General features: G+C 43.3%; 1 protein-coding gene across 2 annotated transcripts in view; it reads left to right on the top strand.

The window, feature by feature from the left end:
- The window catches only part of riox1 (ribosomal oxygenase 1), a 92830-nt gene that overhangs the window by 63366 nt on the left and 8641 nt on the right, over window positions 1-20823 (top strand). Inside the window, exons 11-14 of one of the 2 annotated variants that reach the window (XM_072264863.1) lie at window positions 3342-3486; window positions 9158-9278; window positions 19154-19253; window positions 19705-19791. In XM_072264863.1, coding sequence (XP_072120964.1) covers window positions 3342-3486; window positions 9158-9278; window positions 19154-19253; window positions 19705-19791 — 453 coding nt within the window. Of the gene's footprint in view, window positions 1-3341; window positions 3487-9157; window positions 9279-16207; window positions 16352-19153; window positions 19254-19704; window positions 19792-20823 lie in introns of those variants that run through there. The other variant, XM_072264864.1, reaches the window with a different exon arrangement.

Genomic DNA, 20823 nt, shown 5'->3' with positions numbered 1-20823 from the left:
AAATCCATGCTGACTTTGTCCGATCATTTCACCGCTTTCCAAATGTGCTGTTATCACATCCTTGATAACTGACTCCAGCAGTTTCCCCACCACCGACGTTAGGCTAACCGGTCTATAATTCCCCGGTTTCTCTCTCCCTCCTTTTTTAAAAAGTGGAGTTACATTAGCCACCCTCCAATCCTCAGGAACTAGTCCAGAATCTAACGGGTTTTGAAAAATTATCACTAATGCATCCACTATTTCTTGGGCTACTTCCTTAAGCACCCTGGGATGCAGACCATCTGGCCCTGGGGATTTATCTGCCTTCAATCCCTTCAATTTACCTAACACCACTTCCCTACTAACATGTATTTCGCTCAGTTCCTCCATCTCACTGGACCCTCTGTCCCCTACTATTTCTGGAAGATTATTTATGTCCTCCTTAGTGAAGACAGAACCAAAGTAATTATTCAATTGGTCTGCCATGTCCTTGCTCCCCATAATCAATTCACCTGTTTCTGTCTGCAGGGGACCTACATTTGTTTTTACCAGTCTTTTCCTTTTTACATATCTATAAAAGCTTTTACAGTCCGTTTTTATGTTGCCTGCCAGTTTTCTCTCATAATCTTTTTTCCCCTTCCTAATTAAGCCCTTTGTCCTCCTCTGCTGAACTCTGAATTTCTCCCAGTCCTCAGGTGAGCCACTTTCTCTGGCTAATTTGTATGCTGCTTCTTTGGAATTGATACTACCCCTAATTTCTCTTGTCAGCCACGGGTGCACTGCCTTCCTTGATTTATTTGCACAATGAATGGTAGTACACTGGAGTGCAGTAGAACAAAGGGATCTGGGAATACAAATCTATAATTCCTCTAAAGTAGTGTCACTGATAGATAGGGCCATAAAGAGAGCTTTTGGTACCTTGGCCTTCATAAATCAAAGTATTGAGTACAGGAGTTGGGGTGCTATGTTGAAGTCGGTGAGATCAAATTTTGAGTATAGTGTGCAGTTCTGGTCACATATCTACAGGAAATATATCAAAAAGGTTGAAAGAATGCAGAGAAAAAAATTACAAGGATGTGACCAGGGCTTGATGTCATGAGTTGTAGGGAAAGGTTGAATAGGAGAGGACTTTATTCACTGAAGCTTAGGAGAATGAGAGGAGATTTGACAGAGGTATGCAAAATTATGAGGGTATTGATAGGGTAAATGCAAGCGGCTTTTTCCACTGAGGTTGGTTAAGGGTGAAAAGCGAAATATTTCAGGGGAACCCAAAGGGTTAACTTCACTCAGAGGGTGGTGAGAGCGTAGAAGTGGTAGCTGAGGGTTCAACTGTAACATGTAAGAGAAGTCTGGATAACTACATGGATGAGAGGCATGTGGAGGCCTACTATGTTCCAGGTGCAACCATTCCACGTTGATGGGAATGCACAGAATATCAGTTTGACACAAGACTAGATGGGCCAAAGGGCCTGTTTCTGTGCTGATTCTCTCTGCTTGGATGCAGACTGATCTGCTGAATATGTCTGATTCATTTTGCCAACTTCAGTGTTTGGTTCTTGAATCATAATCATGTAATCAGGTCTTGCATAGGATTTTTGTATGGCACCCCACTGAAAACAGGATCATACATCGCCAACATTGCCTGCAAGTGAATACAGAAAAAATAACACTTTGTTCTTTGAAATACAACTTTGACAAGCCTCAGTGACACTAAAATACTACTCTTTGAAAACAAGGACTGAAGCAATTTCTAACAGAAAGATACTGTTGACAACTAACAAGGCAAAAGAAAAAGAAAAATTTATCCAGAAGGCCTCTTTTTAACCTGTTACTCTAGTTTTAAAACAAGCCTTTTTTTTATTTCCAAGCATCGTCTTTACACATCATTTGGTTTTGTTTTAGTTGTATCTTCAGGAAAAGGAAAGCTTTGTCTTTTTTTGTATTCACCTTCAGAGAGAGTTAACAATCTGGGATTCAATCTACAATTCTATTCTAGCACTTTCATGTGAGCCTCCAAGCTGAGATATGGTTACGCGTGGCTGATTATAACTGAACTAGCAACGGCACCATCGTTACTTTACCATTTGTTTACGTTTCTTCATGTGTACAGTGGGAAGGCTGTCGTGATGTAGAGTTTCAACTGGGAATTTTGGCTATCGCTTTCCTCCTACAGATGCTGCTCAACACACTTGAGATCGACAATAAGACATAGGAGCAGAATCAGGCCATTCCATCATGGCTGGTTTATTATCTCGCTCAACCCCATTCTCCTGCCTTCTCATAACCTTTCATAAACACAAAATAATCTGCAGGTGCTGGAAGCAAAGCAACACTCACAACACGCTGGAGGAACTCAGCAGGTCGGGCAGCATCCTTGGAAACGATCAGTCAACGTTTCGGGCCGGAACCCTTTGTCAGGACTGTAGAGGGAAGGGGCAGAGGCCCTATAAAGAAGGTGGGGGGAGGGTGGAAAGGAGAAGGCTGGTAGGTTCCAGATGAAAAGCCAGTAGGTCCTGACGAAGGGTTCCGGCCCGAAACATTGACTGATCGTTTCCACGGATGCTGCCCGACCTGCTGAGTTCCTCCAGTGTGTTGTGAGTGTTGCTTCTCATAACCTTTGACACCCTTACTAATCAATAACCTATCAGCCTCCACTTTAAATATACCCAATGACTTGGACTCCACAGCCACCGGTGGCAATGAATTCCACGGACTCACCACCATCAGGCTAAAGAAATTCCTCTCATCTCTGATCTACGGCTCAGAGCCATCAAGTGCCCCTCATGCATTAACCCTTTCATTCCTGGGATCAGTCGCATTCTTTCAGCAGTCTGTTGCTCCATGTTCCAGCAACTGTGGTCTCGTGTCTTCAGGTTTCCCTCGTCTCTTCAAGTTACTCTGTAGTCAGGACGGCAAATTTCCTTCTCAAGGGTCATTAATGCAGAGGGAGCTTTTGTAATTGTCTGGTGATTGCATTGCTACGACCTGTATTTCATTAATCATGTTTAATTCTGCAGTTGCTGTGCTAGATTGGAACTCTCTCCTGTTCTTTGGTCCAGGTCTCTGGATTGCTAATGTGATAAGACCACAAGATATAGGAGCAGAATTAGGTCATTTGGCCCATCACGTCTGCTCCACCATTTCATCATGGCTGATCCATTTCCCTGTCTGCCCCAAACTCCTGCCTTCATTCTGTATCCCTTCACACCCTGACTTGATTAAAAATCTAATAAGGCCATATGATATAGGACTTTAACCACAGACCCATAATGCTAATATTGCTCATGTGTGCTTAGGCTGTCCCTTACCAAATTAATTCCCACTTTGCAGCAAACGATTGACATCTGAATTTTATTTCTCAGGGAGATGATCCACGGAGGGAGGCATTTAATAAGAAGATTTACAATCTAATGAGAAAGTTACTGAAGTATGCACCAATCGATGCTGCTGTCGATCAGAAAGCCAAGGATTTTATTCACGATTGCCTACCGCCTGTCCTTACTAAAGGTATGTTGAAAATTTCGAGGGGAGTGGAAGAAGCAGTAATGAACAGATCCAGCCCTCTCGGAGTAATTCGCCCACAAGGAATGCAAGTGAATGCTGTACACTTAATGTTTTGGCACTTCATCTCGTACATAGTGCTCTTGAGACTTTGTCTTGAGCTATTATTCACTAACAGCTCATTTTTATTGCTATGAGCCAGAAAAAAAATCACATTTTAAATCTTTTGTTGTTCTTTCTGTAAGAAAAAGATAAGTCAGATTGATTTTTTTCTTTGTGCCTCCAATCAAACTCCTCTCAAATGCTGTGGTAGATTATTATCAACTGTGTAAGTTTTAAATATACAGTTTACTAACAGTTTGTTTCATCTTTTATTTCCCAAATGTGTGTCACTTTATGTATGCCATTTATCTTTAACAAGTCCCCCCCCCTTGCATATTTCTGGCTTGTAAAGCTCATAACACCCTTAGCTTTCTGCATAGTCAAGCTTTTCTTTCTGCTGGTTTATCATTTTTGGGTATGTCCTGATAGAAATGTTCACTGTGTTCAAAGATATAAGGGATAATTAATAATGTCCCAACACTGTCTGAGTACCCTTACAGTGTCCGTACATCCCAGTGCTCTGGTGCCTCTCCAACTGAATCGTTCCATTGTATTACAAGTTCCATGCTGATTTGGAAGAGCCATATGCTGTCATGGTTCTTTTATGTTCTTATCAGTATTCAAAATGAAGCAGCTGCATCTATTTTGCATTTCATTAGATGTGCTGCTTATCTGCCTGTTTGCGTCTTGGTTCTGAATCCTTTGCCTCACTGTCAGTTTGATCCTGCATAGAAATGCAAAGCGATACCAGTACTGAGGAACTTCAGTTATATTGGTGGATTGGGGATGTTCTTGGGACATGAAACACATCATCAGAGTGCCTTGCTGAGCTAGTCCCATTGGTTGTGCTTGGCCCATATTCCTCTAAGACATTCCTATCCATGAACCATTCCGTATGGGTTCTAAATGTTATGATTGTACCAGCCTCTACACTTCCTCTGACAGCTCGTTCCATATTTGCACCACTCTGTGTGCAAAGCAGGTCTCCTTTAAATCTTTCCCTTCTCACACGTGCTCTCGTTTTAAACTCCACTGTGACCATCCACCTTATCAATGCCTCTTGTCATTTATCAGGTCAGTCCCCTGCCTCCTTCGTGCCAGGGAAAACAATCCCAGCCTATTCAGTCTCTCCTTATAACTCAAGCCCCCCAATCTCAGCAACGTCCTTGTGAATCTTTTCTGCACCCTCACATCCTTCCTGAAGTCTGGTCACTAGATCTGTGCACAATATTCCATCTGCTCTCCTACTGCCCATGACTTCCCAATGCTTGTACTCAGTAATCCAAATGATGGAGGCAAGTATGCCATACACTTCCTTCACCACCTTGTCCACCTTTCATGGAACAATGTATTTGTAACCTTAGTTCTGCAACACTCCCAAGGCCATGTCATTCACAGTTTATGCTGTGGCCCAGTTTAACTTTCCTAAATACATCATTTCACCCTTGTCTGAGTTAAATTCCTTCTGCCTTTCCTCCCCTGTTGATATCTAACCTGTGGTCAACCTTCTTCACCGTCCAACACACCACCAATTCTAATGTCATCCACAGGCCTACTTAACATGCCATCTATATTCTAAATCAGTTAGTTAAAATAGATGACAGACAACAGATGATCCAGCTCTGATCCCTGTGGCATAGTTGCACAGTCATAGTCACAGGCGTCCAACTGCAAATTAGACCTCTACTACCACCCTCTAACCCCTTCCACCAGAAGGGAGTCTTAGAGAGGTAGTTTAAACTCACAGAGGAAAGATAGAGAGAAACTGTTTTTATAGGGAAAAGGGGTGAAGAAATGGGAACAAAGAATGAAGAACCAAAACGAAAACTGAGGAATAATTCTTGCATGGTGCTGGCAGAATCAGCTTTAATGGGAGCATTGAAACGGAGTTGGTAAATACCTCAAAGGAAAGTATTTGTGAGGGATGTGGTTATTTTTAAATAGAAAATTTGTGTTTACCCCTAGGTTTATAGGGGAGAACTTGACTTTAGATAACAACATGTTCTCAGACTATTTCAAACAGCTTTATTATTAATGAATTGTTAGAATATTATTGTTAATGAATTGTGGATCAGTACTTGGGTCTATAATGTTGTGGCCATTACAGAGACTTGGATGATTCAGGGGCTGAAATGGTTACTTTGAGTGCCAGGCTATAGATGTTTCAGAAAGGACAGGGAGGGAGGCAAAAGAGGTGGGGGTGTGACACTGTTGATCAGAGATAGTGTCGCGGCTGCAGAAAAGGAGGAAGTCATGGAGGGATTGTCTACTGAGTCTCTGTGGGTGGAAGTTAGAAACAGGAAGGGGTCAATAACTCTACTGGGTGCTTCTTATAGACCACCCAATAGTAACAGGGACATCAAGGAGCAGTTAGGGAGACAGATTCTGGAAAGGTGTAATAATAACAGGGTTGTCGTGGTGGGAGATTATAATTTCCCAAATATTGATTGGCATCTCCCTAGAGCAAAGGGTTTAAATGGGGTAGAGTTTGTTAGGTGTGTTCAGTGACACAATATATACAGATAAGCCTACAAGAGGAGAGGCTGTACTTGATCTGGTATTGCGAAATGAACCTGGTCAGGTGTCAAGTCTCTCAGTGGGAGAGCATTTTGGAGATAGTGATCACAATTCTATCTCCTTTACCATAGCATTGGAGAGGGATAGGAACCGACAAGTTAGGAAAGCGTTTAATTGGAGTAGGGGGAAATATGAAGCTATCAGGCAGGAACTTGGAAGCATAAATTGGGAACAGATGTTCTCAGGGAAATGTACAGCAGAAATGTGGCAAATGTTCAGGGGATATTTGCGTAGTATTCTGCATAGGTACGTTCCAATGAGACAGAGAAATGAAGGTAGGGTACAGGAGCCGCAGTGTGCAAAGGCTGTTGAAAATCTGGTCAAGAAGAAAAGAAGAGCTTACGATAGGTTCAAAAAAACTAGGTAATGATAGAGATTTGGAAGACTATAAGGCTAACAGAAAGGAGTTTAAGAATGAAGTTAGGAGAGCCAGAAGGGGCCATGAGAAGGTCTTGGTGAGCAGGATTAAGGAAAACCCCAAGGCTCTACAAGTATGTGAAGAGCAAAAGAATAAGATGCGAGAGAACAGGAGCCATCAAGTGTGACAGTGGAAAAGTGTGTACGGAACTGGAGGAGATAACAGAGCTACTTAATGAATATTTGCTTCAGTATTCACTGCGGAAAAGGATCTTGGCGATTGTAGGTATGATTTACAGCAGATTGAAAAGATTGAGCATATAGACATTAAGAAAGAGGATGTGCTGGAGCTTTTGGAAAGCATCAAGTTGGATAAGTCTCTGGGACCAGATGAGATGTGCCCCAGGCTACTGTGGGAGGCGAGGGAGGAGATTGCTGAGCCTCTGGCAATGATCTTTGCATGGGATGGGAGAGGTTCCAGAGGATTGGAGGGTTGCAGATGTTATTCCCTTATTCGAGAAAGGGAGTCGAGATCGCCCAAGAAATTTTTGACCAGTGAGTCTTACTTCAGTGGTTGGTAAGCTGATGGAAGAGATCCTGAGAGGCAAGATTTATGAACATTTGGAGAGGCATAATATGATTAGGAATTGTCAGCATGGCTTTGTGAAAGGCAGGTCATGCCTTACGAGTCTGATTGAGTTTTTTGAGGATGTGACTCAACACATTGATGAAGGTAGAGCAGTAGATGTAGTCTATATGGATTTCAGCAAGGCATTTGATAAGGTACCCCATGCAAGGTTTATTGAGAAAGTAAGGAGGCATTGTCCCAAGGGGACCTTGCTTTGTGAATCCAGAATTGGCTTGCTCACAGAAGGCAAAGAGTGGTTGTAGACAGGTCATATTCTGCATGGAGGTCAGTGACCAGTTGTGTGCCTCAGGGATTTCTTCTGGGACCCCTTTTCCTTGTGATTTTTATAAATGATCTGGATGAAGAAGTGGAGGGATGGGTTAGTAAATTTGCTGATGACACAAAGGTTGGAGGTGTTGTGGATAGTGTGGAGGCAGTCAGAGGTTACAGCGGGACATCGATAGGATGCAAAACTGGCCTGAGAAGTGGCAGATGGAGATCAACCCAGATAAGTGTGAGGTGGTTCACTTTGGTAGGTCAAGTATGATGGCAGAACATAGTATTAATGGTAAGACTCTTGGCAGTGTGGAGGATCAGAGGGATCTTGGGGTCCGAGTCCAAAAGACATTCAAAGCTGCTGCACAGGTTGACTCTGTGGTTAAGAAGGCATACGGTGCATTGGCCTTCATCAATTGTGGGATTGAGTTTAGGAGCTGAGAGGTAATGTTGCAGCTATATAGGACCCTGGTCAGACCCCACATGGAGTACTGTGCTCAGTTCTGGTCACCTCACTACAGGAAGGATGTGGAAGCCATAGAAAGGGTGCAGAGGAGATTTACAAGGATGTTGCCTGGATTAAGGAGCATGCCTTATGAGAACAGGTTGAGTGAATTCGGCCTTTTCTCCTTGGAGCAGTAGAACAAAAGAGGTGACCTGATAGAGGTGTATAAGATGATGAGAGGCATTGATCATGTGGATAGTCAGAGGCTTTTTGCCAGGACTAAAATGGCTATCATAAGAGGGCACAGTTTTAAGTTGTTAGGAAGTAGGTACAGAGGAGATGTCAAGGGTAAGTTTTTTTTTTACACAGAAAGTGGTGAGTGTGTTGAATGGGCTGCCAGCAATAGTCATGGAGGCAGATACAATAGGGTCTTTTAAGAGACTCCTGGATAGGTACATGGAGCTTAGAAAAATAGAGGACTATGGGTAACCTTAAGATAATTTCTGAGTAAGTACATGTTCGGCACAGCATTGTGGGCTGAAGGGCCTGTGTTGTGCTGTAGGTTTTCTATATTTCTAATATGTAGGACATGGAAGGGAATCAACTGTGCTGACAGAAAAGGCCAGTTAGAATGGTTCACTGACCCTTGCATGGGGCATAACAGGATACTGGTAACTTATTGTGATAAAGTGGAATCTGGCAAGTACACAGGACATGTGAACGACAGCAATTCTTTTACTGCTCCGCACTAGCAGTCCAGATTAAGTGCTCCAAATCTTTAAAACCTGAAATCTAATCTGCTGTCATCTGATTTTATGCCCCTGAAGTTGCGATATTTGAAAAAAAATACTTTTTATCCCTTTTACAAACATTTATTTGTGTGAAATCTAAATAAATGTACATTTTCAGTGAGAGTTCCCAAACAGATGTTTTGTACATAAGCCTCGACATCAGCTTTTTCATGTGGTTTACTTAGGAAATTTTATACTTAAGTGTCCTGAGCATTTGCACTCTGGATGTGCTGGAGGCAGTAAAGGGGTTTGGCTTTGAGGTTATTAAAAGAGTCTCATGCAGGGGTTCCAAACCTGGGGTCCACAGACCCCTTGCTTAATGGTATTGGTCCATAACATTAACGAAGTGTGGGAACCCCTGGTCTACTAGATGGAGGTTGATGCAGGAATATCAGGTGTGTATAAAAGTTCAGACTGAGCCTGGAGTTCTACTACAAAATGTTCTATATAGAATTAAAGCTACATCCTTCCTGCTGAAGAATAATTGTGCTTTCCCCCCAGAGGAACTGGCATGCACGGTGTACAGTTCACCAGTTCGATGGAGAAACGGCAGACCGCACAACGGTATCATGCAGTTACGAGGAAGTACCCGGATACGAGTGGTTCGCAGTAATATTGCCAGGTCTTCTAATTCTACTCATTTTGCTTGTAAAATAGGTTTCATAATGACGTGGTGAAATCTCACTTTTTGATTACATGCCATTCATGCCTCTAGTGGGGAAATACCTGTAAATTTGTCGAGCTTGATCTCCCTGTCAATTCTATAATTTCCTGTTTTTTTTCCTTCTCCTTATTTTACATAGTGGGGTTACATTAGCTGTCCTCAGATCATTTTGTCTGATCTGGAATTTAAAGAATAATGGAAAATGACTACCAATGCATCCACTATTTAGAGCATAGAACACTACAACCACAGTACAGGCCCTTCAGCCCACAATGTTGTGCCAGCACATTAACCTGCTCTAAAATCAATGTAACCCTTCCCTCCTACATTTTCTATCGTCCATGTGCCTATAGTCATAGAACACTACAGCACAGAATCAGGCCTTTTTGTCCATTAGTACATGCTGAACTATTAATCTGCCTAGTCCCATCGACCTGCACCCGGACCATAGTCGGTAGGCAAATTGGAACGGATCCAAGTTGCTTTTCAGGCAGGAGTTGATATGTTTTATCACCAACCTCTCAAAACACTTCATCACTGTGGATGTAAGTGCTACTGGACAATAGTCATTGAGGTGGGTTACCACATTCTTCTTTGGCACCGGTGTAATTGAAGCCTGCTTGAAGCAGGTGGGTACTTCAGACCGCCAAGCTAGAGGCTAAAGACCTCAGTGAACACTCCAGCCAGTTGATCAGCACAAGTCTTTAGTACTCAGCCAGGTAATCCATCTGGACCAGATGTTACCCATGGGTTCACCCTCCTGAAGGATGTCCTCATGTTGGCTTCAGAGACTGAAATCGCAGGATCATTGGGTGCTGTGAAGGTTCCTCCATGTTTTGATGTTCAAAGCAAACATAGAAGGCATTGAGCTCATCTGAAAATGAAGCCCTGTTGTCACCTACGCCACTTGATTTCACTTTGTAAGGGGTGATAGTTTTCAAACCCTGCCACAGCTGTCGAGCATCCTTCATTGATGCAAGTTTAGTCCAGAATTGCCACTTTGCCCGTGAGGTGGCTTTGACCTCTTGTAACTTTCTTGGTCAGACTTGAATGCCTCTAATCTGGTCCGCAGCAGATTGCAGATCTCGTGGTTTATCCCGGGCTTCTGGTTGGGGGAGACTGAATGATTTTGTGGGGGCACACTTGTCCACGACTGTTTTTATAAAGTCCGTGCCCACTGCGGTGTATTAATTCAGATCCACAGATGAGTCCTTGAACGCAGCCTCGTCCATAGACTCAAAAAAAAATCCCATTGCTACTCCTTGGTCTCCCAGAACACCTCTTTGTTGCCCTAATCTCTGGAGCTTTACTCCTTAGCCTCTGCCTGTATGTAGGTAGAAGGCCGCCAAGTGATCAGATTTCCCAAAATATGGTCTGGGCATGGGCCGGAAGTCATTCCTTATCCTTGTAGAGCAGTGGTGTAGTGTGTTGGAACTTCTGGTGCTATAGGTAATATGCTGATAGTAACAGGGCACAGATTTCTTCAAACAAGCCTGATTGAACTCCCAAAATATGTGTCAGGGTGGACTGTTTCTTGTTTGGTGCCGGCTAACCTCAAGTGCCTAATTATAGTTGGCTAATGGTGGTATGTAAACTGGATTCAGGATAACGGAGTAGAACACTCTTGGTAAATAGAATGGTCAGCATTTGATCATGGGGTGTTCAAGGTGGGAGGAACACGAGTACGTCAAAACCACTGCATCAGAGCACTAGAGAGAGTATATCATGAAACACACAGCTGCACCGGTAGCCTGCAGAACATAGATGCCTCTCGTCCTCCTTCGCTCCAAAGAGAAAAGCCCTAGCTCGCTTAACCTGTTGTCATAAACCATGCTCTTTATCCAGGCAACATCATGCTAACCCTCCTCGGTACGCTGTCTAAAGCTTCTACATTGTTCCAATAATGAGACAAGCAGAACTGAACACAATATTCTGAGTAATTTCTGGGGCCACTTCCTTACATACCTGGGATGGAGGCTGTTGGGTCTTTGGGATTTATTGTCCTTCAATCCCATCAACTTCCTTAGCACTATTTTCCTAATAAAAGTAATTCCCTGCAGTTTTTCTCCTCTCCCTCTTTCTTTCTTCCTCCCCCCCCCTTGCTGCCCCTCTTGCTCCTCTGCTCCTTCTTTTCCTCTCCCTCTCTTTCACACACACACATTGGTTCCTCAATGTTTTGTTGGTCCTGTATCTCAGGCTCTGTGGTCACTGTTTCATACAGGAGTTACACAGATGCTGCAGATTTTAGTCATTTATCACAACTGTATCTCAGGGACAGGAACAGCTGCTCATGTTCTTGCTTTGTGTATTAGAACACTAGGCCCTCTCTGAAAGAAATGTATTCAATCAATTATTTTATGTTGCTGAGTTAAAGGGAAGGAAAAAACCTATGGAGGGAAATTCTATCAGTAGAATCTCAAGTAATAATTTGTTGGTAAAAAGTGAATACATATCGAAGGCTGCACACCTGAGAGTGTAGTGGATGCGAATTATCAATAGAAAAGATCAGAAAAATCAGCTTTCACAAATAAAGCCAGTCTTGAAGAACTCTTTTGGAAGAGTCTTTTACACACAAATTTTATTTTTTCCTGAATAGTACAATTTATCAAAACTCTACCATTGAAAATGCTTAGGAGCACAAATGCTAATTTTGTTTTGTTTGTTTGTTCATTGTGTGCTGTGTCATGTGGCATGGGTGAATCATGGTCTTTCCATGACCATGCGTTTTCTTGACAAGTTTTCTACAGAAGTGTTTTGCTGTTGTTTCCTTCTGGGCAGTGTCTTTACGAGTCGGGTGACCTCAGCCATTATCAATACTCTTTAGAGATTGCCTGCCTGGTGTCAGTAGTCACGTAGCCAGGACCTGTGATATGCACCAGGTATTCATTCAACCATCCACCACCTGCTTCCATGGCTTCACATGACCCTGAGTGGGGGTTAAGCAGGTGCTACACCTTGCTCAAGGGAGACCTGCAGGTTAGCAGAGGAACTTAGACCTTAGACCTTACACCTCTGGTAGAGATGTATCTCCACCCCATCACCCTGAACTTTAAGTTTTTAAAAAAAAAAAATCAAGTATAGATTATATTTTTGCTGATTATTTGCAGAAATCTTCTTACCTGTTTGTTGTGGATGGTTGGACTTTTGGTAGGATGTGCTTTCAGATCTTTCAGCTACCTGACTGGTTTGGTGTCCTTTTGCTGAAAATGTTTTAAAATGAAAACTTGTTTCCTTAAGTTTGAAATAAATAGAGACAAAGAGAAAGTATCTCACACTGAAAATATTTTCCTGGTTTATACTGATATGAAAGTTATAAAATTGAAAATTCTCTTCACCAGAGGGTAAGTAAACTGAGGATGTGACTTCACAGGATGAATTAGCATGCAGAATTAGCAATATTCTCACTTCTTCCCCACCCACTCATCCGCCAGAAGTTGTTATAGTTTTGAAAGCGCGCACCACCAAAGGCAAGGGTAGCTTCTACTCTGGTGTTATTGAATAGTTCCCTTATAAAATTCTGCCTCCAGGCAGAAGTTCTGAGTAGGTTTACAGTAAGTTTTTTCCTCTCTGTTTGTATGTAGGTAGCGTGCTGAGAATGGGTCCAGAGTTAGTGCTATGTTCCTCGTGTGAGATGTGGGAACTTTGCGAGACCTCCAGTCACCCTGATAACTACATCTGCAGGAAGTGCACTGAGCTGCAGCTCCTTAGAGACTGCATTAAGGAACTGGATCTGCAGCTGGATGACCTTTGGCTGACACGGGAAAATGAGGGAGTGATAGGAGCTACAGGGAGGTAGTCACCCAAGTTGCAGGAGGCAGATTCCTGGGTGACTGTCGCGAAAGGGGAAGGAAATAGGCAGCCAGTACAGAGTACCATTGTGGCCATTCCCCTCAATGATACCTTTTTGATACTGTTGGGGGTGGGGACCTAACAGGGGGAAGCTGCAAAGACCTGAACTCAGGCACTGAGTCTGTCTCAGTGGCTCAGGAGGGAAGGGGAGAGAAGCAGTAGTGATGGGGGATTCCATAATTAGACGAGCAGGCAGCAGATTCTGTGGATGTGAAAGAGACACCCAGGTGATGAACTGATGGCTTGGATACGTACTTGGAATTGTGATGTAGCGGCCATTACAGAGACTTGGCTGGCACCAGGGCAGGAATGGATTCTCAATATTCCTGGATTTCAGTGCTTTAAAAGGGTTAAAGGGGGGGGGAAGCGGAGGAGGGGTGGCATTACTGGTCAGGGATACTATTACAGCTACAGAAAGGGTGGGTAATGTAGCAGGATCCTCTTTTGAGTCAGTATGGGTGGAAGTCAGGAACAAGAAGGAAGCAGTTACTCTATTGGGGGTATTCTATAGGCCCCCTGGTAGCAGCAGAGATACAGAGGAGCAGATTGGGAGGCAGATTTTGGAAAGGTGCAAAAATAACAGGTTTGTTATCATGGGTGGCTTTAACTTCCCTAATATTGATTGGCACCTGATTAGTTCCAGGGGTTTAGATGGGGCAGAGTTTGTTAAGTGTGTCCAGGATGGATTCCTGTCACAGTATGTGGACAGGCCGACCAGGGGGAATGCCATACTAGATCTAGTACTAGGTAATGAACCGGATCAGGTCACAGATCTCTCAGTGGGTGAGCATCTGGGGGACAGTGACCACCGTTCCCTGGCCTTTAGCATTACCATGGAAAAGGATAGAATCAGAGAGAACAGGAAAATTTTTAATTGGGGAAGGGCAAATTATGACGCTATAAGGCTAGAACTTGCCGATGTGAATTGGGATGATGTTTTTGCAGGGAAATGTACTATGGGCATGTGGTCGATGTTTAGGGATCTCTTGCAGGATGTTGGGGATAAATTTGTCCAAGGAGGAAGATAAAGAATGGTAGGGTGAAGGAACCATGGATGACAAGTGAGGTGGAGAATCTGGTCAGGTGGAAAAAGGCAGCATACATGAGGTTTAGGAAGCAATGATCAGATGGGTCTATTGAGGAATATAAGGAAGCAAGAAAGGAGCTTAAGAAGGGGTTGAGAAGAGCAAGAAGGGGGCATGAGAAGGCCTTGGTGAGTAGGGTAAAGGAAAACCCCAAGGCATTCTTCAGTTATGTGAAGAAAAAAAGGTTGACAGGAGTGAAGGTTGGACCAATTAGAGATAAAGGTGGGAAGATGTGCCTGGAGGCAGTGGAAGTGAGCGAGGTCCTCAATGAATACTTTTCTTCGGTATTCACCAATGAGAGGGAACTTGATGACTGTGAGGACAATATGAGTGAGGTTGATGTTCTGGAGCATGCTGATATTAAGGGAGAGGAGGTGTTGGAGTTGTTAAAATACATTAGGACGGATAAGTCTCCGGGGCCTGAGGGAATATTCCCCAGGCTGCTCCACGAGGTAAGGGAGGAGATTGCTGAGCCTCTGGCTAGGATTTTTATGTCCTCGTTGTCCACGGGAATGGTACCGGAGGATTGCAGGGAGTCAAGTGTTGTCCCCTTGTTCAAAAAAGGTAGTAGGGATAGTCCGGCTAATTATAGACCAGTGAGCCTTGCGTCTGTGGTGGGAAAGCTGTTGGAAAAGATTCTTAGAGATAGGATCTATGGGTATTTAAAGAATTATGGTCTGATCAGGGACAGTCAGCATGGCTTTGTGAAGGGCAGATTGTGTCTAACAAGCCTGATAGAGTTCTTTGAGGAGGTGACCAGGCATATAGATGAGGGTAGTGCAGTGGATGTGATCTACATGGATTTTAGTAAGGCATTTGACAAGGTTCCACACTGTAGGCTTATTCAGAAAGTCAGAAGGCATGGGATCCAGGGAAGTTTGGCCAGGTGGATTCAGAATTGGCTTGCCTGCAGAAGGCAGAGGGTGGTGGTGGAGGGAGTACATTCAGATTGGGGGATTGTGACTAGTGGTGTCCCACAAGGATCTGTTCTGGGACCTCTACTTTTCGTGATTTTTATTAACGACCTGGATGTCGGGGTAGAAGGCTGGGTTGGCAAGTTTGCAGATGACACAAAGTTTGGTGGTGTTGTAGATAGTGTAGAGGATTGTCAAAGATTGCAGAGAAACATTGATAGGATGCAGAAGTGGGCTGAGAAGTGGCAGATGGAGTTCAACCCGGAGGAGTGTGGAAGGACAAACTCCCAAGGCAGAGTACAAAGTAAATGGCAGGATACTTGGTAGTGTGGAGGAGCAGAGGGATCTCAGGGTACATGTCCACAGATCCCTGAAAGTTGCCTCACAGGTGGATAGGGTAGTTAATAAAGCTTATGGGGTGTTAGCTTTCATAAGTCGAGGGATACAGTTTAAGCGTTGCGATGTAATGATGCAGCTCTGTAAAACTCTGGTTAGGCCACACTTGGAGTATTGTGTCCAGTTCTGGTCGCCTCACTATAGGAGGGATGTGGAAGCACTGGAAAGAGTACCGGGGAGATTTACCAGGATGCTGCCTGGTTTAGAGAGTATGGATTATGATCCGAGATTAAGGGAGCTGGGGCTTTACTCTTTGGAGAGAAGGAGAATGAGAGGAGGCATGATAGAGGTGTACAAGATAATAAGAGGAATAGATAGAGTGGATAGCCAGCGCCTCTTCCCCAGGGCACCACTGCTCAATACAAGAGGACATGGCTTTAAGGTAAGGGGTGGGAAGTTCAAGGGGGATATTAGAGGAAGGTTTTTTACTCAGAGAGTGCTTAGTGCATGGAATGCACTGCCTGAGTCAGTGGTGGAGGCAGATACACTCGTGAAGTTTAAGAGACTACTAGACAGGTATATGGAGGAATCTAAGGTGGGGGCTTATATGGGAGGCAGGGTTTGAGGGTCGGCACAACATTGTGGGCCGAAGGGCCTGTACTGTGCTGTACTGTTCTATGTTCTATGATATGTTGCCTCCCAGGTGCCAGGGTCAGGGATGTCTTGGATCAGCATTCTGAAGGACCTCCAGGGTTAACCTCTGGATTCCTGCCTGTGCCATGCGCCAGTGAGGGTAAAAGTGGGATGGTCTGGCAGATGAATGTGTGGCTGAAGAATTGGTGAGTTTCAGATTTCTGGATCATTGAGATCTCTTCTGGGGAAGGTATGACCTAACTAAAATAAAGACAGGCTACACGTGAACCCACGAGGGACTAATATCCTTGTGGACAGATTTGCTAGAGCTGTTTGGGAGGGTTTAAACTAATTTGGCAGGGATGGGAACCAGAGTGACAGAGCTGAGGAGGAGGAGATAGTTGGTAAACAGCTAGACGCCCTGTGTAGTGAGACTGTGAGGAAGGACAGGCAGATGATCGGGCAAAATTGCAGTCAGTGGGATGACTTAAAAAGTATAACAGGAGGCCAAAATCAAAAAAGATTACAAATATAGGAATGAAGTTGTTATATTTGAATGCAAACAGTATATGGAACAAGGTAAATGATCTTGTTCCGCAGTTAGAGATTAGTAAGTATGATGTTGTGGGCATTGCTGAGACATGGCTGAAAGAAGATCATACATGGGAGCTTGACATCCAAATATACAACTTGTATCAAAAGGACGCAGGTAGGCAGAGTGGGCAGGATGCCTGTGTTGGTCAAAAAAAATGAAATCAAATCCTTAGAAAGATGTCATAGGATTGGAAGGTGAAGAATTCTTGTGGCTAGAGTTAAGAAAATATAAGGGTAAAAAGACCCTGATGGGAGTTGTATACAGGCCTCTGAACAGTAGCTAGGATGTGGGCTACACATTACAATGTGAGTTAGAACAGGCATGTAAAAAGGGCAACGTTGCAATAGTCATGGGGGATTTCAATACGCAGAGTGGATCTTGAAAGAGAATTTATAGAATGTCTAAGAGATGGCTTTTTAGAGCAGCCTATGGGTGAGCCCACCAGGGGAACGGCAGTTCTGGATTGGGTGTTTTGTCATGACCCAGATTTGATTAGGGAGTTTAAGGTAATCGAAGCCTTAGGAGACAGTGATCATAATGTGATAGAATTTACCCTGCAGTTTGAGAAAGAAAAGCTAAAATTGAATATATTAGGATTATAGTGGAGTGAAGGGAATTACAGAGGCAGGAGAGAGGAGCTGCCAAAAGTTAATTGGAAGGGGACACTAGCAGGGGCAATGGCAGAACAGCAATGACTGGAGTTTCTGGGAACAATCTGGAAGGTGCAGGAAAGATTCATCCCAAAAAGGGAGGATGAGGCAACCATGGCTGACAAGGGAAGTCAAAGATAGCATAAAAGCAATAGAGAGAGCAAAAAATAGTGGGAAGTTAGAGGATTGGGAAGCTTTCAAAAACCAACAGAAGGCAACTAAAAAGTCATAGAGAAAGAAAGGATGAAATATGAAGGTAAGCTAGCCAATAATATAAAAGAGGATACAAAATGTTTTTTCAGGTATGTATGAATAGTAAAAGAGAGACAGGAGTGAATATCGGACCGCTGGAAAATGACACTGGAGAGGTAGTAATGGAGGACAAGGGAATGGCAGATAAACTTAATAAATAATTGTGTCAATTTTCACTGTGGAACACACTAGCAGAATGCCAGAAGTGCGTTGTTGCTATTACGAAGGAGAAGGTGCTTGGGAAGCTAAAAGGTCTTAAGACAGTTAAGTCACCTGGACCTGATGGAGGACACCCCAGGGATTGGAAGGAGGTAGCTGAAAAGATTATGGAGATATTGAAATGATTTTGCAAGAATCACTAGATTCTGGAATGGTTCTGGAGGATTAGACGATAATAAATATCACTCCACTCTTTAAGAGAGGGAGGCAAAAGAAAGGAAATTATAGGCCTGACAGTAGTTGCGAGAATGTTGGAGTCTATTATTAAGTATGAAGTTTCAGTGTACTGGGAGGCACATGACAAAATAAGCCAAAGTCAGCATGGTTTCCTTAAGGGGAAATCTTGCCTGACAAATCCGAGGAAATAACAGGCAGGATAGACAAAGGAGTCAGTGAATGTTGTTTAGTTGATTTTTCATAAGGTCTTTGACAAGGAGACACGTATGAGCCTGCTTAACAAGATAAGAGCCCAAGATACTAACATGGATAGAAGATTGTCTAACTGGCAGGAGGCAAAGAGTAGGAATAAAGCAGGCCTTTTCTGATTGGCTGTCGATTACTACTGGTGTGCCGCAGGAGAGGTGTTGGAACTGCTTATTTTCACATTAGTTGTAACTGCTTATTTTCACATTATATGTCAATGATTTGGACGAAGGAATTGATGGCTTTGTGGGCAGGTTTGTGGATGTTAAAAAGATAGCTGTAGGAGCAGGGTGTCTGCAGAAAGACTTACACAGGTTGGTGGAATGGTCAAAGAAATGGCAGATGGAATATAGTGCAGAGAAGTGCATGGTCATGCACTTTGGTAGAAGGAATAAAGGTGCGGATTATTTTCCAAATTGGAATAAAATTCAAAAGTCTAAGATATAAAGGGATGTGGGAGTGTTCATGCAGGATTCCATGGAGGTTAACTTGCAGGTAGAGTCAATGGTAAGGAAGGCAAATGCAGTGTTAGCTTTAATTTCTAGAAGACTAGAACATAAGAGCAAGGATGTAATGCTGAGGCTTTATAAGGCATTGGTCTGACCACAGTTGAAGTATTGTGAGCAGTTTTGGCCCCCTTATCTCAGAAAAGATGTGCAGGCATTGGAAAGGTTCACGAGAATGATTCCAGGTTTGAAAGGGTTGACATATGAGGAAGTGTTGCAATAGATTTCTCAAAAATTGAATTCTCTTGACCTAGATGAGACATTCAAGGGTGCTTTATGCTTGAACATAATACTAAATGCAGTTGTCATTTCTCCCATGTAGACTTCTCATACATGCTGACAGATGTGTCTCTCTTGTCCATTCTCCATAGGTTATGTGGCGAGAATGGTAGCATTTTGCTCTATTATAGCATTGAAAATTCTAGAGAGTACCACAAGGAGGAAAATAAATGCATTGAAATAGATCCAGAGGTAAGATGATTGTCTTGAGTTCATTAGCAATTATATTTAAAAAGAACAGTAAATATTCCTTCATTTTCTGTTGAGATTTTCTTTCAAATGTTGAGCATCTGCACAATGTGGCTGGACAAATCAGACACACGAAATTCTGCAGATGCTGGAAATCTGGAGCAACACACACAAAATGCTGGAGGGCCTCAGCAGGTCAGGCAGTACCTATGGAGGGAAATAAACAGACAATGTTTCAGGCTGAGGCCTGATGAATAGTTTCAAACCGAAATGTCAGCTCCTTCCCTCCAGCAGTTTGTGTCTGTGGCCGGACAAATAATGGTCTGAGCATGCTAGCCATTTGTTTTGTTCATATGAGTAATAACGGAGGTGGAAGTGTAAGATGCTGTGTTTGAAAGAACTGAATAATTATCAACGTTTCTGTGAATATAAACTTGCCCCTTTTCTCTTCCAGCTCGCAGATGGGGTGGAGCTCTTGCTTTGCTCGTACCCACAGTTTATAAAGATTGATAGTCTTCCTGCTGGAAATCTTGATGACAAGGTAGGAAAGAGATCTCAAGTGACAGTTCTGTGCTCAGTATCTGATCTTAACTGGGATTGAAAGAACTGTCGTACCATCAGGAAATCAATAGGTAGCCATCTTGAGTATACATAAGCAGTCCGTTCTAAGTAGGCTAAGTAAGAGCTTTACAAGAAGTAATAGCAGCAATATGGTCTCTTGAGCCTGCTGCACCACCCAGTCAGATTGTTGTTGATTTCATCTCGACCTCAAATCCACTTTTTTGCTCAGCCCCAATAGCCCTTGATCCCACTGAAGCCAGTGTCAACTTGAATATACTTTATTCTACACAGTTTTGTTGGAGAATTTTGAAATTTGCAGTCCTTTGACAGAAGAAATTTCTCCTCATTGATTCTGAAGTGTCTAATACATCATCCTGAGCTGTGTCTTCCAGCTCTAGATTTCCCACCAGAAGGTAAATATCTTGGTATCTACCATGTCAAATCTTGCAATCAATCTGCTCTTCGTGACACTCAGCTTGGAGAGCGGAAACCCTTCTCTCCTCAGTAGCTAGAGCCCTGGGAGGACAGCGGGCATTTGTGGGGAAAAAAACGGAGAACATTACAATACAGGCCCCACAGCCCAAAATGTGGTGCCAACCTTATAACCTAGTCTAAGATTAATCTAAACCAACCTTCCCACAATACCTTCCACTTTTCTTTCATCCAGGTGCCTATCTAAAAGTCTCTCATATGTTCCTAATGTATTTACCTCCACCACCATCCCTGGCAGCTAGTTCCATGCACCCACAACCCTCTCTATTTAAAAAAAAACAAACAACAACAAACAAACAAACTACCACTGACATTCCCCCATACTTTCCATCAATGCTTCCTCATACTAGACATTTCTACCCTTGGAAAAAGTCTGGCTGTTGATGCAATCTCTTATCAAGTCACCTGTGATTTTCTTTCGCTTCAAAGAGAAAAGACCCAGCTTTCTCAATGTATCCTCATAAGAGATGCTCTCTCATCTAGGCCGCATCCTGGTAAGTCTCCTCGGCATCCTCTCCAA

Source organism: Mobula birostris, chromosome 8 (assembly GCF_030028105.1).
Source record: "Mobula birostris isolate sMobBir1 chromosome 8, sMobBir1.hap1, whole genome shotgun sequence".
Classification (NCBI taxonomy): domain Eukaryota; kingdom Metazoa; phylum Chordata; class Chondrichthyes; order Myliobatiformes; family Myliobatidae; genus Mobula; species Mobula birostris.
This window is presented reverse-complemented; position numbering and strand designations above follow the sequence as displayed.